The 25,909-nt window shown below is 38.5% G+C and overlaps 1 protein-coding gene across 1 annotated transcript in view; it reads right to left on the bottom strand.

Moving 5' to 3' along the window:
• The window catches only part of LOC126175733 (putative aldehyde dehydrogenase DhaS), a 197,973-nt gene that overhangs the window by 127,500 nt on the left and 44,564 nt on the right, over positions 1-25,909 (bottom strand). Inside the window, exon 2 of the mRNA XM_049922681.1 lies at positions 17,579-17,811. Within this exon, the coding sequence (XP_049778638.1) occupies positions 17,579-17,811 (233 nt within the window). The remainder of the gene's footprint in view (positions 1-17,578; positions 17,812-25,909) is intronic.

A 25,909-nucleotide genomic window follows, 5' to 3' on the forward strand; every position in this document is an offset into this window, starting at 1 on the left:
AGTTTCAAAGAGGCTTCACTGTGGGGCTACATTTGACTGGCTGATTTAATTGTGCAATATCCAGTTTTGTGGAGCATTCGGATGTGATAATATTGTGAAATATTGAGATTTGTGGGGCACTCTGGTATGACAATGGCCTGATGTTCAGCTACACAGGAATGGGAGGACAGGCATACTCCCAATTAAGGTCCCATATGACAATGTCTGAACATGACAAGGGAGAATTGCTGTTTTGTGCACCAAGCACATCGTAACCTTTTCACATCTGACTCTACCACCTGAAAACAAGTAAAAGGACTCACTCCAACATTTTGTGTCAACCTGTACTATTCACTGGAGATCAGCAGCACCCAGACTAGGGAATTGCCATCCTACGTGGAGGCTGCCATTAACACCAGAACAGCTGCATTTGGAGTGTCACTGTGACTGGGAAGCATGAACAGCCGATGAATGGCATCACGGTGTGTTCAGAGGTGAATTGCAATTCTGCACTATCCTGAATGACCATCATCACCATGTATAGTGGCACTCCGGGGAGAGGGCCATTCATCCATTGTTGTGGAAAGGCACAGCAATGTTACTCCTGGCACCATATTGAGGAAACCATTGAGTATGACTTCAAGTCACAACTGGTATTGATTGAGGAAGCTTTGATTGCATAATCATACATCACAGACATCCTGTGTTCTCACATGATGCAACAGTATCATGGTACCAGTTTTCAAGAGGACAGTGTTTGTCCGCAAATGGCTCTATGAACTGTTTGCATGATAAATGTGAATGTATGCTTTCCCGGTGTATACAGCTGACGAAGAGTTCTTGGGCTTTGCATGATGTTAAGATACTCCCAAGACCAGTAAGATCCCCTGTTCTGTCCCCAGTATAATGTGCAGAACAGGCTCAGACATCAACTCTGGCACAGCACCAGTGTCCAGGATATCAAGGACCAGTTACAACAGTTGTGGCTCGGCTTGCCTATGGAGAGGGCACAACAGCCTTATGACACTCTTTCACACTGAATCATTGCATGCATCTAGGCCAGAGGTGTTGCATTGTTATAATGATGAGTGGGCTCATATTGCCAAGTTATTTCTAAATTTGACTCACTGTTGTAATCATCAAACTAACACACACCCTCTCAACCCATGAAATCTAATTTTGTTTCCACCCACCCTTTCCAGTGCTTCACTGTTTCCATCAGGTATGTATTTTAAGGTTCAAACAGCAACTAGAAACAGTTGAAATAGCGTTATACAGATTTAAGGGAAATCCAGTATTTCTTGAGACTAATTTTGATTTTCTACCAGATGCTACTAACCAAGAGCACCTAGAGTTGTTGATGACCAGATGTGGATTATTTCCCACAGTAAAATTCCCTAAGAGGATTCAAGGACCTAGCACAACAGCTACTGACAATTTGTTTTAAGACCTAACAATCTGCAGTGGTTTAGCAGCAGCCCCAATAGTCAACAGTTTATCTGACCATGATGTTGAAGTGTCAACTATGAAAATTATTTATCAGCTAGGTACAGGTCATAAAACAAAAGTATTGTTTTGCAGAGTCATAAACTATACTCAAAAGGGGACCACATGGCAATTGGATTTTTGTAACTTTTTATAATTGTGGTATGTGAAATTCAGTACTCTAATATTAATCTCTCAAAGAAGCAAAATAGTTTTCTCTCAAAATACTTTGATTTAGCTCTAAAAGATTCTTGAGAAAATCAACACTGACGTTTTCCAACTGTCATTAATATGCTAAAGCAAGTTCAATTTTTCTTGACAGGGTACTTGACTGTATGTTAGAGTGCTTGCCCATCATGTGCAGTTCTATATTTGATTCCCAGTTGATGCAAATTTCTTAGACATGGGTTCATGTTCTACCAGCAGTCCCATTAAGTTTAAAATACATACCGATCAAAAAAAATCAATTGTGCTCAAGACTCGTAATCGTTGGTCTGAGCATCATCTTGCTCTCTCAAATCAAAACTTTATTACTTTTTGCTTGTTGCCTATGGGATAGGAGGTACTCCTACACATTTGAGAATTGTAGACAAGGTACTTAGAAAATGGCTTTGTAAGTAGATAGGTAAAACCACGAGGCTTTGGAATCCAAATTAAGAACCTAAATTAAAAGTCTGGGAACCTGGAGAAAGAAAACTACCTGCAGACAGTATTGCATCCCTACAGCAATGAGGTTGGCAGATCATCTTCTTGAATCAGTAATGACAATGTCACCATGCATCAATGGAATATTGTGAGATATTACTTGTCCCTTTCAGAGCAAAAACCACATGCAGAGAGCACAATGCTGCAATTTAGCCTGTCGCAGAGCAATTTTTCCAGCTACTTTGCTTCAATTTATGTAGCATTGTTCATTCCCTCAAAGTTGTCTGTCATTTTCAGGTACTGTTAGCATACACAGAAAAATCGAACACAATTTTCTGAATGCTTTAAAACATGATTTTCCAGATGGTATTACTTTGTTATTTAATCAATTTTGGAAAACAGATGTTTTAACTCTAATTGAAAATGTGATCAATTTTTGTAATTTTTGTGGAAACCATGTTTGAACAGATTTTGTAGAAATTTGGAAAGCAATACCTGTATGATATTTTGTATTGGAAAAGCTTTTGTTGCAAAGTTTTTGCACCCAAACTTTCATGTTTATTGTGCCTTTAATCAACAAGATATAAGACAACAAAGTTAAAACACTATTTGAAGAGTAATTTTTCCAGCTACTTTGCTTCAATTTATGTAGCATTGTTAGCCCAAGTTGGCAACAGAACCCACTGTTCTCATAAGCTTAATACACATTGTTTCTAATGAGACTGGTTTTGAAGCTTTAACTGAAAGCAGTAATTGTACACGAAGTGTCAAATATACATTATATTCACCTTTTCACAAAAATCATCACCTTGCCAACAAATTTGTAGACTACTAAGATTCACGTTCAGCATGCATTTACTCTATGAGATATAAGGATCCAAAGTTTATATTTTGTATGTGCTGCAATTTTCATGCCCCCCTTTTATCCATATTATCCAGCATTGTTAGTCCGCATTGGATGATGAAATGACCATTTTCTGGCTGTTAAAACCACAGTCTTTCTAATGAGCTCTGTTTGGAAAGTTTTACAGAACACAGTTTTTTGCAACTTGGGTTGAAAATATCGCATTTTTTACCTTTTTACAAAATCTTCAACTCTGCATTTGGCTGATTAAGTACTGGAAAGTGGTATATAAGTGATCATTTATGTTTGAGACCTCTGTGCTATTAGGTTACAACATGCTAAGTTTCACATCATCCTATCTTTAGTCCCTTAGGTATAAGAAGTTGAGCTCTGACATTTTTTTGGATGATGATTTTTTTTTGGGCTATTTTTGTTTCCAAAATTCTTTTCAGTATTACTCTTAAGAAAATGCATAAAATTGTACAAGATGGCCAAATTTTATTTCTTTGAACAAACTATTACCCGAGGTATTTCTGAAAATATTTGTATGGAGTGTAGCCATGTATGGAAGTGAAACAAGGATGATAAATAGTTTAGACAAGAAGAGAATAGAAGCTCCTGAAATGTGGTGCTACAGAAGAATGCTGAAGATAACTGAGTAGATCACGTAACTCATGAGGAGGTACTGAATAGAATTGGGAAGAATATAAATTTGTGGTACAACATGACCAAAAGAAAGGATTGATTGGTAGAACACATTCTTAGACATCAAGGGATCACCAGTTTAGTACTGGAGGGAAGCGTGTGGGATAAAAATCGTAAAGGGAGACCAAGAGATTAATACAGTAAGCAGATTCAGAGGGATGTAGGTTCATTAGTCACTCAGAAATGAAGAGCCTTGCACAGGACAGAGTAGCATGGAGAGCTGCATCAAATCAGTTTTCAGACTAAAGACCACAACAACAACAACAACAACAAAAACAGTTCAATGACGCCAGAAATTCATGCTCACTCTGCATGAAGTCGTGTATGGAGTCAAATGACTACATCTATCTTGGCCAGTATTCCTTCAATGAACTTTAAACTTTATCAATGTTTATTGGAGACTTGTCTGAATGCACACATAAAACTTCATCAAAACTCATGATGGTCGAGCAGAAAAATGTTTCAAAATTAGGCAATCTTACACTGAATGACCCTTCTGCCATCTAGTTTTTATGGAGTAAATTAGTAAGGAAGCTGCTACTTGGAAGAAGATTCTGCCTTTTCATTTTTACCTTAAAGCTGCCACTTATCTTCTATTAGAAGCTTAATATTTACTTCATTACAAAGGAATTTTTCAAAGAAAGTATTTTTTCCATCTACCCACTGATACATATCTATAGTAATAGTTGTCATACAGCTATATAACAAACCCTGCTACTTGCCATGTACCTAACACAACATTTCAATCTCTGAATCTACATACTCAGATAATTTGTAGAAAGAGTGGCTAATGAGATATGTTTCTTTCATTTTCTTTTGGACTGAATTTTTTTGCTTAATCTTAGATGGAAGCTTGTTGAGCATCTTACCATCAGAATATGTAACTCCATTGTGAACCCTGGACAAGAATTTAAAGTCTATATGAGAATTATTTTTCTGTCTTGCATTGTAACTGTGTACATCACAGTTCAGCTGAAATGATTTTTATTATCAGCAACAAAAACCAGTTAAGGATTAAATGTGTTGGGAAGTAAGTGTAAGAACTCCAAAATTCTTAAATAAGTTTCTGCAAAGTATATGATTATCTGCTTTACACAGTATCTTACTGCTCACTTCTGCTAAACAAACACTTTATTTACTTTCGGTGATCTGTCACAGAATGTAATTCCATAAGACAGCAGGGAGTGAAAATACAGTATGCAAAATTAGACACCACTCTTATCTTTAGCTCAACACAATGAGAAATGCTTGTAGGGTATAACATGCAGAACTGAGCTTCTTCACTGGCTTATCCACACATTGATTCCATTTTAACTCATACTCCAATGACCCTAAGGAACTTTACACACTGTGCATCATTCAGTGTATGGTCACTAATGCCTAATTCTGGAGTTAGAAAGTCATTATTGTTTGTCTGAAACAGCATAAAATGAGTCTTTGTGTAACTAAGACTTTTAGCTGTGGAGCACCTGTAGGGCTTTCCCATTGAGCTGTGTATGTTATGAGTTGAGTTCGGACCTTGACTAGTATGTGTCATCAGCAAATATTATAGTTTTTGAACTGCCCTTTAAATCATTGATAGATCATTGATATATGTATTGATCACTGTGATGCTCCACTCAAAGGCTTCAGCAAGACTACCAAATACAAAAAGAAAGAAAGAGAAAGAGAGAGAGAGAGAAAAAGAGAAAGAGAGAGAGAGAGAGAGAGAGAGAAGATGAAGTTGTCTTGTATGACCTGGAAGTGAATAATTACTGTTCAAGATTAGAATTACTTATTTCTACTAGCTCAGAAACACTTTCAGCACTCATTTTACTCAATTGTTGGCAGGGAGAGGTGTAATGGGCCTGACTGTGCAACTTGAATGTAGGAAGGTATGTGCTAACAAATATATAACAAGCACAAAGAGAGTCTATGGGAGGAATTAAACTTTAAGGCAGGAAGACATGTAAAGCACAGATCCCTTATTTTTAAGCCAAATGGAAGGGAACATTCAGAAATTTTATACAGGATGGAGAAAAATTGTGTCAAAAAATTTTAACCTTGGATACCTGATGCCATTGGGAACCAGAATTACTAATGATGCGTAGGTCAACAATGAACAATTTTTAAACTATGGAAACTTGGCACCACATGCTCCAATTGGCCACAGGATTGTGTTATATCCTAGCCAGTGGTGCCAGCCGAGCCCGCTGCCAAAAGGTTGGCAGCATCAACGTCCGGACGCCGTCCGCATAAGCAGCGCCAGCGATACAGGAAATCGCCGCAAGTCTGCGCGCGCCACCGCTGGCTTCTGGCTTCTTAAGCGCTGGAGTCGCGAGCGACAGTTCAGTTCTGTGTTCGCCGCTCAGTGGTATGCTCGCCCCCGATTTGTGTACTTGCAATCCGTTGTGTGTTCATCGCAGCAGAGTTGATGTTTGTCGTCAGCCGACGCTGACCTGGCCGCTCCGACTCGATCTAGACAGATTTCTGTAGACACGGAGTTCACTACTGTGTTTCTGTGTCTTCGTTAACAAAGATAAGTACCGACTGTTATTTAATCAGAGTGTTTGGGTTTTCATCTTTCTGTTCACTGTTCCAGCGGACCGGTCGGCCCGCTATTAAAAGTGTGGCGGTGACTTCGTAAGCCGTTTCTACAGCGAAGTGTTTGTCGCGGCACCACCGCCATAAAAGATTGCCCTGTTGCCGGATGGTCTGGACAACACATGACTGCAAAAGCTTTGCATGCCGGAGATCGCAATGTATCCAAGGCGGCCTGCATGCTCAGTGATAGCACATCAGCCTTCTACTCTATGGGCCTGGGGGCGAATCTGCCAGGATCCCGACACACCCATTGTAGTTTCATGATAAGACATACTGGGAACAAACTGTCAACAGCTGTTAGTTCGCATACAGAAAGTCTTTTACAAATTGTGTTGGCCCTCAAAAGGCCTTTTTTTGTAGCTAGAACATTGTTTACTTAAATCAGGTGCTCGAACTGGCCACCCTCTGACGCGACACAAGCTTCGTAACATTGAATGGTGTTTTGCCGAACTCTTTCAAAGATTCCTGGCATTGCTCTGATGTGATTAATTAATTCCTCTTTGTTTCTAGGTGGTTCACATCCGGGTGGATGAACTAGATCCTTGAAGAATCCCCACAGGAAAAAGTCCAATGGTGTGAGGTCTGATGATCATGGGGGCTATGTCCTATGAGCACCTCTGCCAATTACCCAGCAATCAAAGAGTTCATTTAAATATCCTTTCACAGCATGATTGTTATGTGCTTGTTGATTTTCTTCTTTTGTCTTACTTTTTCTGGGTGATTATTACAAAAACTGATTTTACACAATCCAGATGTGATTAACTTCCATTTCATACATATTTATTGTTAATAAACTCTTTAGACAATCAGCTTGTTTGCTGTGAACAATTTCAGTTTAATATCACAGGACAGTAAGCTTCACAGGCTATTATTAGCCTATAAAACATTAGCAAACTACATAATTAAACATGTTGTTTTGAACAGAGCTTTACAGGCTTATGAAGAGTTTCTATGTTGACAACCTGGTGTGGACTGACTCCAGAACCCTACATGTTGGGTGCTCATTACAGGCTACCTGAAGTTTTGTGCTTTGCATGGCAGCCTACATGCTAGTGGCAGGAAGCTTTTTTCCAGGTCCAGACATGTAGGCTGCCCTGAAAAGCAGGTGTATGTGTTGTAGTAGCATCGGCCTGCTATATAGATCTGCTCTGCACAGTGGCCTGTATGTCAGGGGCAAATAAATTATTTGCAGATTCCTGATGTGTAGCCTGCCCTGCATGACAAGCATGTTGTGGAAGTAGTAAAGGCCTGCTTTATTGAACTATGCCAATGAGCATGGCTGGGGACAGGCTGAGATGGATAGAGGAGGGGATGGGCACACCAAGAGGAGGAGGAAATAGTTAGAGATAGGGAAGGAGGGAAATATACATGGGGGCAGATGGAAGGTGTAGATGGGTAGTAGGCAGGTGCAGAAGGAAGAGCAGGAGGCAGAGATGGGAAGAGGGAGGGGAAGCAGAATATGGCCAGATGGAGGGAGGAGGAAGATATGGTCAGAGAGGGAGTAGAAGAAATGAACAAAGAGAAAAGGAGAAGATGTAGAGAGTGGGGAGGAGAAGACAGACAGATAGAAGTGGGAAGATGAGGTGGACAGACAGAGAGAAGAAGATGTGAACACAGAGAGGACAGAGAGGGGGAGGAGGAGGTGCATTAAATTATGTGCCAAGCACACACATGGGCGAAGCTCCAGGGAATATTAATACAATAGATAGAAAATAATAAAATACACAAAGATAGAATAGGTAGTGGAGTAATTTTTCTGACCAAAAGTGGTATTATTATAAAATGGAAAAACACAGTATTTTATGAGAGGTAAGTTTTATTTAACATGTATGTGGATTCCCAAACCCTGAAAAGAATTTTCTGGAATTTAAAATTTTTCAAATGACTAATAAACTGATCTAGCACAAGAAGAGAATTCTTCTTCAATAAAAAAAGCACCTTTCCTTCCCTTCTACACTCTGATAACCCATAATTTCATACCAGCATCATCCATCCAACTCTTGTCCTGTACGTGAACAACAACAGCTGGCGGTATATGTGTGTGTGCGGGGAGGGGGGGGGGGGGGGGGACGCGTGTGCACATATCTCCACTGTATGGTGAGTTGCAACTACACTTTTCATAATATTGTTATATTCCATCCTATATTTTCAATTGTTTGACAACAGTGTTGTGCATTTTTTCATCTCCACTTGTTTTTATAGCTACAGTTTTGGCACCTTTCATGGCAACAGTTCTGTTACTCAGCACATCAAATGTCAGAAGAGTTTCGTCCACATTCGCTGTTTGGCTTAGTGCCACACTGCTTTTCTTTTGATGTTGAATAATACAATGACTGAAATACTCTTGTGGAGTTTTCTGAGATATTTTGGTTTGGTTTGCATGCTAAATCCATGATGCTTCATAAACTTGTGGCACCAACAAATTCCACCCTCAAAGTGTTAAGTTTCATTGTAGTGCTAGCTTGCAAGCAGGTATTTGAATCATTTTTGTATTAATTCCAACACCATTTTGAGGGTGTCCTTGAATCCATTACATCATCTTCTAGTTTTCAGTCCTCTATTTGCACATTTAGTCTTCCTAATTTTTTTCACTTCTTCTTTACTAGCCCACCAATTTAAAACGTTTTTTTCTGTTGGTGGAAGGCCAAAATGCTGCTCAGCTGCTTTTTTTCCATGTTGTTCTGCATATGCAATTTATAGCCCACATCATATGAATATCTTTTATTTATTGCCATTACAAAACTAATTACTAACAAAAATATTGTACTGTTACCTACAACACAAATCACTTTCAATTCAGGTTCATTGGCATCATAGACTGCAGTGACACATCATAGGCTAGACAGCGTTCTGGGTTTGTGATAGTGAGGCAAGAGGGAGACAGTGTTAGCAAGCTTGTGAATCCCTGCAACTTATGCTCATCGTATTGGTGCACTGATGCTGCCAGTTGAGTCCAGTGTTACCAGATGGAGATAAGTTTTCCTGTGGCATCGAATATATGGCCATTTTTAAGACTGGCAGGAATTTTAAATCAAACACTGAACTTTTTATATTAATTTTGACTATAAGACACACTTGAATTTTGGATGCAATTTTTTGAAGAAAACAGTGTGTCTTATAGTCTGTAAAATACAGTAATAGGAAATGAGCTATCCTTATCTTACTCTACTTCATAAGATATTGAAACAGGTTTAGAAGCTGGCACATCCTTAATGATAGCTGAAACAGAACAAAGAAAAATAGAGGGCACAATGATAAGGGAGACACTACAGCAGGGGTCAACAGTAGCAGCTAATGCTGCTGTATGAAAAAGAAAATAGTTTTTGTGTAGCAATTATGAATAATAGAAGAAGCAGAGAATAGTTACAATAACCTTTTATCAGCTGTGAAGAAAGTTCATGTTCAGTTGTCCTGGATGCTGTAAGGAAGAGATAGATCATCCATTGTTGAAGAACTCCTGCCTAGATTTGTGAAAGCTCAGTACATTAGCACTACACATCTTACAACAGGGCATTGGCAGCTGCCACTGGCAAAAGAATCCAAGCAGTGCACTGCTTTCCTCTTTGAAGGAATGAGCTATCAATTTAAGGTAACATGTCAGTTTCAACTTCTCTTAGAGCTTTAAACCAAGTAATAACTGGTAATGATATTTTGACATGTGTAGGTGACAGAGTTATCCTTTGTTCTACATGGTAGTATCATTGTGAAATTATGGAGACACTGCTTCAATGACTGTAGGGCCAGTTTAAGACCCAAGTGACAAAAGCTTCCACTTGTGGTGCCAAGGTAGGAGTGGTGCCAGAGGCATCACAATTGTAAGATTTTTGTATAGGATTATCACAATTAGTAGAGAGCAAGAGGGAAAAGGGAAGGGGACAAATGATAAGCCATTTTTGTGTGAAAAATATTCTCAAAGTGGTCCTGAACGACTGACAGGTGAAAGAGTAACTATCAAATTAAGTAAATCACAACTTGGGTATTTGGAAGATAAATTTTTAGGCCATATCATCAATAGAAGTGGTATTATGCCCAATGCAAAGATGTTATTAGTTATAAGTAAATATCCTGAGCCACAAAATAAGATTCAATTAAAAGCATTTTAGGTACAGTAAATTTTTATTGTAATATTGTAAATGGCCAAATTATAAAAGCTCCTGAGTTGTGTAATTTAACTAAAGCTAAAAAGAGACTAGAGGTTGACATGTGTCCACAGGGAACATTCTGATAAAATTCAGAACTGCTCACGTAATGTGCCATTATTATTTCGTCCAACTTTCGATTATTCTTTCTGGATGTATACAGATTCATCAGTTTTTGGGCCAGGATGCGCTATTTTTCGTATTATTGAAGAACATGTTTTGGATGGTATTGTCCAATTGCCTTTAGCAGTAGATTACTAACTAGACAAGCATGAAATTATGGAGTTTTAAGAAATTTAGGTATCTACTAACAGGGACTGAAACTAAGTTCTTACTGATCACAAATCTTTACATTTTTAATGAGTAATAGACTATTAAATTTGATACTTACTAGATGAGCCTTGGACTTACATGAACTTCACTTCCAGATAAGATATATTACAGGATATGAGAATGTTGTGTCAAATGCATTGTCTCTGTAAGACACACATACAACTTCAAAAATTCAAGGAAGAGGGTAATTTCTCATTTACTTTATGGAGAACAACCAGTATCTTACAAATATTTTCCTATCTTTTGGAAATATTGACACACATCGAAGGGAGGATAAGTATTTCCACAGAATAATCAAACAATGCCATATAAATCTTGTACAAACATTGACATCTCTAAATACAAAGTATAAATCAATATTCTGTTTAAGAAAGCTTAGAACAATAAAAGATACCTCTTATGTATAGCAGAAATAGGAATGTAGTTTTTAAACGGTACTTAAATACGGGTTACGCCCACTTTTGAGCTAAAAAGTGGTTGTTACACATAAGTTAACACTATTATTTCAATATTGTGACTATATGGGTCAAATAAACCCTGCCTAGGTGCAGTGTTTGTCAGAAAATTAAAGTAAGTGCTATGTCCCAACATATTGAATTGTTTTCTATAATACCCACTGATTTATGGGACGGGCTGGCTGTGAATTTTTTTGGTCCATTGCCTCATGCTTAGGGAGGTCTACTATGTATCTTAGTAACACTAGACTAAAGTTGCTCATGGTCCTGCGGTAGCATTCTCGCTTCCTGCGCACGGGGTCCCGGGTCCGATTCCCAGTGGGGTCAGGGATTTTTCCTGCCTCGAGATGACTGGGTGTTGTCGTGTCACCTTCATCATCATCATTCATCCCCATTAGAGTTGGAGGAAGGCAATGGCAAACCACCTCCACTAGGACCTTCCCTAGTACAGCGGTGCGGGTCTCCCGCATCCTCCCCTCACTCCTCAGAGTATGGGACCTCATCATCATCACTACTAGGATAGTGATGTCTGAAAGACCATTATTTTAAATACGTTTGTAAACCAAGGAGACACTCTGTGCCACAAGCTTTTAAGGAATTTTTAGTATCAGAAGGAGTGAAACACATAATGATATCCAATCACCATCGTCTGGTGTACCCAATGGAAAGAGTGAAGAGAGAATTAGGACTTTTGGCATGAACTTATTGTACAGAAATACATTCAAAGTGGACTGAAATAGTTATGGAGTGTGAAAAAGTATTGAGTGAATTGTCATATCCCACAATGTTAATGGTATCCAATGAAGAAGGTGGTCATGTGAGTGAAGGCAAACCGCTGTTGCAGTGGGCTACTTGCCCAAAAAAGGATCTACATCAGAACAGGAGAGCAGAAAAAAAATTCACAGTCAGTTTCACAAAGTAGATGAAATCTGAAAGAAACAGTGGAGCATGGGTGTACCAGTCACATTCAGTATGAAGGATATGATGGTGGTTTGTAATCATCACTTGAGTTCCAAACCTGATGAGCAACCTAAAACATTTTTTCCTTTGTATGAAGGAATATTCCTCATCTCGCTTTGGTGCATTCTACTAGTGACACAGAATGTGGGTTACATAATTGATTTAAAGAAGTTTATAGCTGGTGATTAAGATCCATCGGCTCCTGAGAAAAATTCAAGAAGAATTGAAGCAATCAGTTTTATTTTCTGGTGAAATAAACTTGAAAAATGTATTGTTGCTAATTATAAGTTAATTGTGATTGATACTTTGACAGAGGGAAATAACAGTCTTTTGTGTTATGTTAAGTTTTATCTTTTTTGATTTTGGTTCAAAAATATAAGTAATAAACTTTTTATAGGTGTATTTCATATTGTCTGGGGATTTGATTACATGTAGCACATGTTCAGATTAACCATTTTCTAGAAAGACTGACTACATTATATTGTTTCCTTTCCTTGAGGGGGAGGGGGCGGGGGCTTGGCCCTTCTCTTGCTCTCAGGTATGGAAGCCTTTGTTCTTCTGTAAATATCAATAAACTCTGTAATTCTATATATTTGGCCGTATTAGGCAGTGAGAGATGGTGGGATTGGATGTGTGTTCCTACAAATTGAATATCTGACTGATACATTGAATATCTGACACTGAATATCTGACTGATCATGATGTGTGGCCTATACAAAATGACTATTAATCTGATTTTCTGAATAATAATAATACAGAGTAATCAACTGATTAAGTTTACTATTCCAAACCATGGATGAAAATTAAGCCATGTCAGCCCATTTTGGAGGCATCACATGTGAGGGTACAAACTTTTAGGGTCTTTCCTCTTTAAGAGTGATGAAAAGTAATTCGATATGCATTAAATTATTATTAGTTGCCATATACTGAGTTTCAGAATTCCTCCACGTCACAGGGTAGCAGCACAGATCCTGTGGTACTCATATGCTGAGTTTAAACTTAGGGATACAAGCCATAAGTGCTGGCCTCTGCTAAGTAGTTGGATGAAGGGTCTGTAATATGTGCTTAAATACATGAAACAAAAATATCTGCGATGTAACAATAAAAATGATAAGGAGAGTAAAGGACATAGTAATGTTTGGAATTGGCCTGTACAGAGGTGTGACTTCTTGTACTGGGCTCAGCTCATTATCTGCTACTGAATATTATTAAGCAATGGAAAATCCAAGATGGAATGTAACAATATCTATCAGAAATAAGCTTTTGGCCTGCAAAGCCTTTGTCAAAAATACACACACTCTCTCTCTCTCTCTCTCTCTCTCTCTCTCTCTCTCTCTCTCTCTCTGAGAGTACCTGAAAGTCTTCAAGTCAGGGACTAGTAGTAGTAGCATGTCTGCCACCTCATCTCAGGTACTAACACCGTCACAGTAAATTAATGTTTACATTCACATTAAGCAGTGGGTTCCCTTGTAAGTGCAGGGACAAGTCAGTTAACAGTTTGAAGGAACATATAGGCATACCACAGCCAATATGAGCCACACACAGTTAAGCAGTGTTGCATTCAAACCATTCTTCAGATTGATGATTGCTTCACTTTAGGTAGTAAAGGAAGCCACTTAATAACAGTTTTTAAGTGCTATGTACTATGTCAGGATGTGTAGTCCATCAGCATAACAGACCAGTGAGATGAGTGGCTGAAGTGTGGCCTGGTAGGTGCCTTGGCATCCCAAATCAAAAACAAACAGTTATGAAGCAGGACAATAAGAATGGGTTATTATCACGGGAAACTTATGCAGCTGCCACTATGATCTGGGGTGCCCGGAGTGTCGATAAGTGGCATCCACTTCACCATAAGAAAGCAGGGTTATTGCAACCCTACATGCATCTGTGATATCACATGGCCCTAAGTAGTTCATGACACTTATATTTAAGGCACAACATGGCCACAGCCTGGCAGTTGCATCCAATGCACCATCCTGAATGCATCCACCAATGGAGTCATCATGAGCCATCAGAAATACTCAGTGGATTGCAGATACAGGACTTGGCATCCATGAGCTTTAACTCTCTTCTATGACAACTGATTCTGGATGCCATCCAAAACTGTGGTCTGTCTGGACATCTACACTCATGCTCATAAATTAAGGATAATGCTGATACATGGTGAAACAATGCTCTAGTGGGCAGTTTTCGGATTTAAATCACCCCTGGGTATGACCATGCAGTACATCTGACCTGCAGTCACCACACAGTGGCGCTGGCAGCAGTCCACATACGCAGAGGTGTGTTGGTGCATGTCAGAGTACGGTGCAGTGAGTAAGTCTGCAGACGTTTTCAGAACTGCTAATGGTGACTGTTCATTGAAAATGGCTCAAAGAACACATATTGATGACGTTATGAGGGGTAGAATACTAGGGCAACTGGAGGCTGGTCAAACACAGCAGGTCGTAGCACGGGGACTCCGTGTGCCACAAAGTGTGATCCCAAGGTTATCGCACTGATTCCTGCAGACAAGAAACATGTCTAGGCACTATAGTATGGGACGCCCGAAGTGTACAACACCACAAGAAGACCGTTATCTCGCCATCAGTGCCCACAGATGGTCATGGACTACTGCAGGTAGCCTTGCTCGGGACCTTACCACAGCCACTGGAACAGTTGTCTCCAGACACACAGTCTACAGGCAACTGAACAGACATGGTTTATTTGCCTGGAGACCTCCAAGGTGCATTCTACTGACCTCTGGACACAGGAGAGTCCATAAAGTCTGGTATCAAGAACACAGTACACGGTCATTGGAACAGTGGTCCCAGGTTATGTTCACGGACGAGTCCAGGTATAGTCTGAACAGTGATCTCACCGGGTTTTCATCTGGCGTGAACCAAGAACCAGATACCAACCACTTTGAAAGGGGCCTGTATGGAGGTCGTGGTTTGATGGTGTGGGGTGGGATTATGATTGGTGCACGTACACTCCTGCATGTCTTTGACAGAGGAACTGTAACAGGTCAGGTGTATCGGGACATCATTTAGCAACAGTATGTCCACCTTTTCAGGGGTGCAGTGGGTACCACCTCCCTCCTGATGGATGATAATGCAAGGCCCCACCGAGCTGCCATCGTGGAGGAGTACCTTGAAACAGAAGATATCAGGGGAATGGAGTGCCCTGCTGTTCTCCAGATTTAAACCCCATCAAGCACATCTGGGATGCTCTTGGTCAACATATCGCAGCACGTCTTCAAACTCCTATGACACTTCAGGAGCTCCAACAGGCACTGGTGCAAGAATGGGAGGCTATAGCCCAGCAGCTGCTCAACCACCTGATCCAGAGTAGGCCAACTTGTTGTGCAGCCTGTGTATGTGTGCATGGTGATCATATCCCATATTGATGTCAGGTTACATGCGCAGGAAACAGTGATGTTTTGTAGCACATGTGTTTCAGGACGGTTTTCTCAACTTATCACCAATACCATGGACTTACAGATCTGTGTCGTGTGTGTTCCCTATGTGCCTATGCTATTAGCACCAGTTTTGTGTAGTGCCATATTGTGTGGCACCACATTCTGCAATTATCCTTAATTTATTAGCACGAGTGTAGTTATAATGTCTGGTCCCCAGTGACAGTCCTCAACAATGATTATTTCAGACTTATTATTGATTGTACTGCTATCCAAACAGTTTGATGGTTTTCCAAGTGATCCAAGGAGCCTTGCTGTGTTGCTTGTACTGCATAAACTGCAGCCCTTGTGGCTTAATGAGATGTGTCTTTTATGTTTTTGCCAATAAAGTGTTTATTGTTATTTGTCTACCTGGGAGCCTGTTCTTGCTGAGTGAGCCCTTATTTGGTCACTTCAACACATCTTAGGGAAATGTCAATGCTCACATATCATCTCTACCACAAACACCTTAGTTGCCTTTATATTATCTTGAGATATTGGATCAATACCTGACTTCGAGATTTCATGACAACTGTGTAAAATTCAAAATCCACACATATTTTAAAAATGTATGTATGTATGTTCCACATCTCCTCCTAAACCACTGGACTGACTTCAACCAAACTTGATACAAATATCATTTACTGTCTGGAAAGAGCCACTGTGGGGATAAAAGCCATCTACCAAACAGAGGAGTGGGGGTGGTGTGAAAAATAAGTGTAGCCCATGACATGCAAATACCCAGACTTCAATCACCCAGGGTTTGAGAACGACAGATCTTAGTGACTTGCAACAAACTTTACACATAATTTCAAACCTTTACAGAACTTTTCCTCTGACAACCCCCTCAAAATGATAAAAGGATACAAGTTTATTGCTTACTACATTTTCACTGTTAATGCAGTGATTTCTTTACAACTAACTGTATTCACAACACATTTTTTTCTGAAATATTCACATATTCCACTGAATGTACAGGCAAAATTATATCATTCTATGACACATAGTTGACGAGATATGGTGTCATAAACACTGAGATGCATGAATGACTGTAGCTGAATGATTGTAGCTGAAAATTGTATCATTGTACAACACACAGTTCACGAGATATGACATAATAAAGATTGAGCTGTGTGAAAACTGTGCTACAGAGCAAAATTCGCTACAGATACACGTGAAACATGTGCACAAATATTTGTGAAATATTTTAAATGTATGTAAAATATGGATACTGTAACAAAGCTGCAAGTAAAAATCTCCTAAATCCATGTATCAGTTTCAACTGAACTTCGTGCACATATTACTTACGGTCTGGAAATAAATCATGTTTGGGTAAGAACCACCTACTCACTGTGGGGGTGAGGGGTAATAACTTGATGGAGAGAGAAGATGTGGAGGAGGAGACAGGCACGCATAGGAGGGTGGAGAAGTTGAACAGGGAGAGGGGGGAGGAGGACATTGCCAGAGAAAGGGAAGAGGGTGGGAGGGGAAAGGAGAAGATGGACAGAGATAGAATGACATGGATACAGACTGAGGGAAGGGAGATGGGGAAATTGACAGGGGGAGGGAGGGGAGGAGGAGATCGATTTAGAGAGGGGTGAAAAATTGAACTTAAAGGGGGGAAGAGGAGATAAAGGGTGGAAAAGAGATAATAGACAGGGATGAGGGGAGGAGTAGATGGACTGAGAGAAGGGTAGGAGGAGATAGATGGAGAGTGGTGGGTGAAGGAGATGTACAGAGCATAAGGAGGAGATGGACTAACAGAAGATTGGAATAAATATGTACCTGGACAGCAGCAGGTACTCAGCTAGTCAATGAATATTTCTAATAGATGAAAAAGACATTCTTAATCAGTATATTTTAATTTACGCAAGCAAGGAAATACATTAAAAAATCTAACAATGATCAGTTCCAAACTCAAAACAGTATCTACCCTTATTTAAAGAACATATCCGAGTATAATTATAAACATTTCTGGAATTATCTACACAATAATATACTTTATTAGACACACCTGTAAAGACATCTATTTCTTTCATGCCCATTAAATTTCTTCCATGGATTTTCTACATCAACAGAAATTTGCACAGCAGTATTTACATCTTTTTCAGAGCTGTGAGTGACTGTTGTCAGCACTTCCCCAGAGTCAGGAGAATGCACTTCTGTAGCATTAGTTCCCTTTTCACTATTACTTTCGATCCACTTTCCATTGATAAATGGACCAAACTTTTTGCCTGATAGCCATGCCTGTAAGTACAAAATAAGCACCATTAGAAACAACTTGAATACGTCATGATAAAAGTAATAGTGTGCTTGACGGTGACAGGGGAGGGGGGTGACTTAAGAAAGAAGAGAATGGATGTAAGGAAGAAAGGTCACAGTTTAATGGTTTGTTGAGAGCTTGATCATTAGTGAGGGTGCACTCTTACAAGGACAGGGAAGAGAACTGACTGTGGCAAAGAATAGGCAATTAATACACAAAAATTCAAGGTTTCTTTTTTTATAAGACTTCACTGCTAATATGCTGAAATAGAAGAGTGTAAATATGATGTTCTACTGTTTGCCAAAAATGCACTTATTACACTGCATCATACAACTGTCATATGTAAACAAAGAAACTGAGTGTTATAAATGCATAGCTGGCCCATGATAACACCATAATGTTTCAAGTCAGCTAAAGCACAGATCCATGCTTTTTTATTTCAACTTGCAATTGAGATGAAGAGAAATGTGAAAGTAGTTGATTATATGACTATAAATGTAAATGATTAATTCATAGATATGTAAATTATAAACTAAATGAGCATGCTGAATCTGGAACAGCATGTATCTGTTAGTAACCTATGTCATACCTGTCACAAAAGAAGAAACAGTTAATATTCTATGAAGGTTTTAGACAGGAAAAAATGCTTAACATCTACAGCTGGACAACTTGGCTTGGTTGGTGGTAATAAACTATATGAATCAGTCTATCTATCAGTGAATAATGTATAAAAATCCCTGCAGAAGCTGCTGAATTGGGCTTCATATAAAACAGAAAAATGTGGCACGGCACTTAAATTTACAAAATGTATAGATGTCAGTGCGTAGAAAGAGAAGGTTGGCCTTGTAGCCTTCAGGATTCATAAATGGTCTGACTTTGAACAATTATATGATGTCCTTTCAGATCATATCAGAGACCTGCTCTGCAGTGCTGTAATTGCCTATGCTATGCCCGTCCTAGGAAGCAAAGCCATAACCAGACATCTGGCACACACTATGCTGGTCTCCAGGAAGTTAAGGAATGTGAGAAACAGACAGCCACTATTTGTCATCATTGGTCATGGGGCCAAACAATTAACTACACAGAATGTTCAGAATACCTCTGACAGATGAAAATTATAAAGTGTGTGCCATTAGAAGACATAATGTACCAGCATGCAATGACTCAAATGACCACCATAACACATACAGATGTCTCCACAAGAAAATTTGTGAAATTTCTGACATACATAAAATTCTGACCAAGAACAAAATCACAAAATGAAACAAACATTTGTAACACAAGTCAGCCACCTCATCAGACACTTTGTATTTAAACAATATCACAAACTCAAAACAGTGAGTAGAATCATACCCATAATAGTTCAAGAAGTAACTGTGGGGCAGAGAAGACACAAGCAAAAGCAGCGGTGAGACTAAACAGTGCCTGAAAGAGAAAACTCAATTCCAGGTAACACATACAAAAGCTTTTGGATGCTTAAAAAAGACCATACAACTCCAGTAGTAATCTTTATCTGTTTCCATTGCAGCCTGCAATCTTCAATAAGGTCACACTGTACCGAATGGCTTAATTGATGCAAGTTACAATGTAGTAGTTACTTCAAATTGTAATAATATGAAGTAATATGTTGCTAATTCATTACTGAGTAGGAGTCTTCACAACAGTGGGTTTTGTTTAAAATACAGCTCAATAAGGAGTAACAAAAACACCCTTCTTAATTTTATATGTTTCAAATATCAGCATGTGCTTTATCTGAAACACAGTTATTACTAAATAAACTATTTCTGTTTCTGGTTTTAATTTAACGTGAACCAACAGAGATTTTGGATATGTGGTGAGTGCACTCATTGTAAGAAAATGAAACTTATACAAAATCCTAAGATATAATCATCAACATGTACTTCATTCTGCCACCATATACATGTACAATAATTAAATAAAAATAATACCAGTACACAGATCACAAAGAGAGACTGTAATGAAACAGAAACAGAGAATGCTGATCAATTCAATAGAGTATCAGGTAATAAAATAGGGAGACTTTATCACTCACCATCCTGCTTGGGATTGAAACTGGGGGAACAGTCATTGGAAAAAGATAGCTGAGACTGTAGATGAAGAAAATCTAATCATGCTAAATGATGGTTTAACAATTAGGCTAACTGTACAAACTCATGAGAGTGAAACAATTACACATAAGGCGTCCCATGGGTAAGCACTGTACTTTACTTGAAAGGTCACAGAAGAACAGTTTGGATCTGACCTTCTGACAGTTAGTTAGTTAGCTGCATGTTCCATAAATCATTTGAAGAATTCTTTTATCAAAATTATATGTATTGGGTCAGTTTACTGGTTATGTATACATCTACATCTACACTCTGCAAACTATGTGAGGTGCATGGCAGAGGGTATGTCCTATTGTACAGTCATTAGGGTTTCTTTCTGTGGGAGCGTGGGAACAATGCTTGTTTGACTGTCTCTGTGCATGCAGTAATTGTCCTAATTTATCCTCACGATCCCTATGTGAACAATACACAGGGGATTGTAGTATATTCCTAGAGTCATGATTTAAATCTAATTCTTGAAACTTTGTTAATAGACTTTTTAGGGATACTTAACATCTATCTTCAAGAGTCTTCCAGTTCAGTTCCTTCATTATCTCTGTGACACTGTCCCATGGATCAAACAACATGTGACCACTCGTGCTGCACTTCTCTGTATATATTCAATATCCCCTCTTAGTCCCACTTGGTATGGTTCCAACACACATGAGCAATATCCTAGAACTGATCACAAAGTGATTTGTAAGCAATCTCCTTTGTAGAATGATTGCACTTCCCCAGTATTCCACCAATAAACTGAAGAATGTCATCTGCTTTATGCATGACAGTCTATGTGATATTACATTTCATATCCCTACAAAGCATTACACCCATGTATTTGAATGATTTGGCCAATTCCAACAGTGATTCATTGATACTATGGTCATAGGATACTATGTTTTTCATTTTGTGAAGTGCACAATTTTACATTTCTGAACATTTAAAGGAAGGTGTGAATCTCTCCACTGCTTTGTAGTCTTATCAAGATCTGACTGAATATTTTTGCGGCTCCTTTCAGATGGTACTTCATTATAGATAACTGCATTATATGCAAAAAGTCTGAGGTTACCATTAATATTGTCTGCAAAGTCATAGATATACAACACGAACAGCAAACATCCCAACATACTTCCCTAGGGCACCCTTTATTTCTGAATCTGACGATTATTCTCCATCCAAGGTAACATGCTGCATCCTGCCTACCAAAAAGTCCTCAATCCAGTCACAAATTTCACTTCATACCCCATACGATCATACCTTTGACAATAAGAATAGGTATGGCACTGAGTCAAATGCTTTTTTGAAATCAAGAAATACTGCATCTACCTGACTGTCTTGATCCAAAGTTTTCATTATGACATGTGAGAAAAGTGTGAGTTGGGTTTCACATGATGTTTTCGGAATTCATGCAGGTTGGCAATGAGGTGGTCATTCTGTTCAAGGCATCTCTTTATGTTTGAGCTCAGAATTTGTTCTGAAATTCTGCTACAAAAGGATGTCAAGGATATTGGACAGTAGTTTTATGGATCACTTCTACTACCCTTCTTATAGACAGGTGTGGTCTGTGCTCTTTTCCAAGAACTGGGCATGGTTTTTTGTTCAAGGGACCTATTATAGATTATAGTTAGAACAGGGGCCAAATCAACCACAGATTCAGTATAGAATCTGACAGGGATTCCATCGGGCCCTGGAGCTTTGTTCAGTTTTAATTATTTCCACTGTTTCTCAACACCACTGACACTAATACATATTTCATTCACCTCTTCAGTGGTATGAGTATTAAACTGGGGCAATTCTCCTGGGTTTTCCTTTGTAAAGAAACATTTTAAAATGCAGATAAGCATTTCAGTTTTCGCTGTGCTACACGCAATTTCGAGTTCCTGTCATTCGCTAGGCACTGGGCACTAGCTTTTGTGCCACCAACAGCCTCTACATATGACCAAAATTTCTTGGGTTTTGTGAAATATCGTTTGACAATATTCTGCTATGTTAGTCATTGAAGGCATCACACATTACTCCCTTGACAGCCAAATGTGTTTCATTCAGCATCTCTTTATAGTCTTACACTTTGTTTCACACCTATAGTGCAGTAGTCTCTGTTTCTTCAGAAGTTTATTCACAGTTACTACATTCTGTGGAGGTGCCCTCCAATTGTGAACTGTTCTACTTGGTACATATCTATCCAGCAAATGATCAACTATTCTTCTAAACTTGCACCATAGTCCCTCTCATGCTCCTGCCCTGTGCTAAAAGTTTCAGGTTCCTCATTAAGATACGACACTACTGATTTTTTATTTCGTTTACTAAACATATACATCTTTCCATATGTTTTAGTTGTCCTTTGTTCTTTGGTAATCATTGTTGCCACAACCGCGTCGTGGTCACTGACACCAGTTTTGATGCAGACATCCTCAAAGAGGTCAGGTGTATCTGTTGCTATTAGAGCCAACATATTTCCATCAGGAATGAGGTTCCTAACTAGTTGTTCTAGGTATTTTTCAGAAAAGGCATTTAATAATGTTTTGCACGATGTCTTATCATGCCAACCACTAACAAACCTGTAATTTTCCCAATTAATTGTTGAATGATTGAAGTTTTCACCAATGATTGCAGTATGATTTGGGAACTTACGCACAAGTGAACTGAGGCATCCCCTAAAGATTTTGATTACATCAGGAGATGAGTCTAGTTGGCAGTAGAAGGATTCAATCATCATTTTACGCTCTCCCCTGATACTGAGTCTTGCACAATCTCACATGCAGCTTCAATTTTTATCTTGGTGAATTTGAGCTACAGTTTACATTAATGAAAATGTTATCATTTTATTCTACTCACACAACTACACTTAAAAACAAGTTTTTTTAAAAGCATAAATTCATCACTGGAATAGAAGTTGTCCAGGAGAAATCATTTTAAATTAGATGCTTCACTCTCTGTCAAACATTTTATGTTATCGGGCAAATATTCAAAAACAAATTTTATGGTTGCATATTGAATCTGCTATGAGTATCTTTAACAATGGATAATAAAGTTCATTTTTCCCTCTAGTGTTGTAGGTGTATACATCATTGTACTTCTCATATTGTGATAGATTTCATTACCAAAAATATGTATTGTGACGGCACAGTTAAAACGCCTAGCTCCTTGAAGATGCACCTATCATGACGTTTATGAGTGAACACAACATATTACTCTTATTGCTCACTTTTGTTCAATGAATACTTTCTTTCTAAGTGATGAGTTAAACCAGAAAATTATTTCATATGACACTATTAAGTGGAAATAGACAAAATAGATCAGGAGGTTGATACATTTGTTTTTGAGATTACCAATTATATGAAGAGCAAAAATAGCTGAACTTAATTGTTTGAGAAGCTCAGTAACATGATTGTTTAAGTTCTCATCAATATGTATACCCAAAAACTTGGCACACTCTACCCTACTTACTAATTCCTACTCATGAGCTGCATCAGTTGTTGGTGTGGCTCTATTTGTTGTACAGAACTGAACGTCGTGTGTTTTTTCAAGATTTAAGGAGAGTCTACTTTCAGTGAACCACTTATAATTCTTTGGAAAATATCACTTACTAACTTTTCTGCTTTCTTTCTAATGAGATTTATTATAAGAGCAGTATGGTTTGCAGAAAGTACCAATTTTGCTTGTTGAATGTTAAGTGGAAAGTAATTCACATGCATAAGGAGTAGGAATTGACCCAAAATTGAACCTTGTGGGATTCCTCTTGGAATTTTTTACCACAGTCACTAAAATTTTCTACCTTCTCGACATAAAGCAAGAACTACATGTGACGGCATCTGGATATCCTATAGGTGGAACACAAAAACAGCAGATTGCCACAAGTATATGGTCACAATTGTGAATAAGGTAAGGAATTTTTCAGAATGTGGAGCAAGAAGAATAGACTCAGTGTAATCTACAGGTTGTATTGATGCAGCCACAACTGTCTCAATCCCAGAAAATAAACTTTTTGCTTCAGAAACAAAATTACCAGATGAGTGGTGAGATGATTGATGCAAAACTGCACTGGTGGTACAAAGGAATGCACTCCAGCTATACAGAAGGCAAGTACCAACAGAATACCTTTTAAATATAAATAGATTTTAATTGAAAACAGGGAATGTTCAGAAATAAGAATAAATCCATATGGTTAAACTTCTAAAGCTACCTAATCATTTGTTTCTGAGATAGAACACAAGTAATGTACACTTGTTTTTGGGTTAGTGGCATGCATGTATGTGTATTACCCTAATTGCTGGCTTGTTCTTGCTAGTACAATTAACTGGTCACCAAGGTTACCAGACCTTGCACCATTAGATATTTGTTTATGGGGTTGGATGAAGTCTGTGGTGTACACATGAAAGGCAAATGTGCAAGATGAAATGCTTGGTCACATCAAGGACACTGCTGTCCTCATTAGGACACAAGCTGGGGCACTCAGGTGACAACACAACAGCCTCTTTCAAGGTGCAGAGATGTACTGAAGTTGATGGTGGGCTGTTCAAACATTTATTGAGAACTGTACAACAGCTGTAACATAACATGTACAATAGTGCCTCAAGATGAATAAGTTAAAAATATATTTTTTCATTTGATACTTCGTAAAATGCATGTTTTAATTTACTAACTGTCGTACATGTGTAAACTTGACAATGTATTGAATAATACAGAAAATATATAGCAATGAAAGTTAAATGTGTTCTATCTCAGAAACCATTCAGAACAGGGCATAAGTCTATATGAAGTTTTTTAATTGAAATGATCATTCCTGTCATGTCCCTGAATACGACCATTCCTACTGGGACACCATGTATATGACTGCAGGGCGCCGTGAATACAAAATATGTGGCAAAGGATTAAGTGAATACCTAGAGCCTGGATCAATGATGGTACAGCAACACTTAATAACAAATTAATAGAACACTTTTCAGAAATGTTTGCTTCCAGATTTATTTGACCAACTTGTTGACATGTTGTTCAAAGCAAACTATCAATTTCTGAATGATTGCTTCACTTTAACAGAGAGAGACACTGGCCCAGGAACTGATTTTATACATTACAGCATGCTATCTTCACTATTAGGGTAAGAAAAGAGGCACCTGTGTAATCTTTTTAAAAAGATATGGAGTAGAGAAATTTATATTTTCAAATGGGAGATGATGTGAATAAGTTTGACAAGAAAACATGACAAACCAACAAACAAAGTACACTTCAACAGGACAGTAACATTACTGATTACTGGTAGCAGATTATTGGATCGGCGGCCTAAGTGAAATCATGTTTTTTCTACTCTTCTTTCCATGTATGATATGTCCTTACTTAGAGCTCCACAATGTAGTCAGATGCATTGAAATTAGGGAAAGTCAAGTGCTGACTGTGAGTTTTTTTTTTTTTTTTTTTTTTTTTTTTGTGATGAGATAAACACAACAATTTTTAAAATGCCCTGATAAACTGGAATTCAGAGAAAGTTTATCAAAATTCCATACCACTGTAGTTCCGTTGCATTAAATTCATAAGATGAATGCCAAGTGTCCCATTATGGGATTGTGCACACAGAAAAGAAGTAGGTGCCCGAGTAGCACTAAACAATAGAATTTTATTTTTATAAGGAAGCAATAAGAAAACATGAATAGCAGAAAACTGATTCTCCATGAAAGAATGCACAAGTTCATCCTGATCTAAGAAGGGCATCCCTTATTGAATACAATTCTAGAAAGGTGCGACAGAAAGTGTAGTCTGTCACCATAGGTTACTCTGCAAGGTCAGAATCAGTCACGGTCACAGTCAATAAGTGGTCTTGCTCCAATAGTACTTCATCGTAAACTCACACCGGTCTGAACTCAGATTGTGTAAGAATTTAAAGGTCAAACAGACCTAATAGACTCAGCATTATACTCTGGAGAGTTGCAGGCAGTGCTCCTATAAAGGCTACCCAGCATATGACTACCAGAAAGTGGCCAGCATC

Source organism: Schistocerca cancellata, chromosome 3, assembly GCF_023864275.1.
Source record: "Schistocerca cancellata isolate TAMUIC-IGC-003103 chromosome 3, iqSchCanc2.1, whole genome shotgun sequence".
In the NCBI taxonomy this organism is placed as follows: Eukaryota; Metazoa; Arthropoda; class Insecta; order Orthoptera; family Acrididae; genus Schistocerca; species Schistocerca cancellata.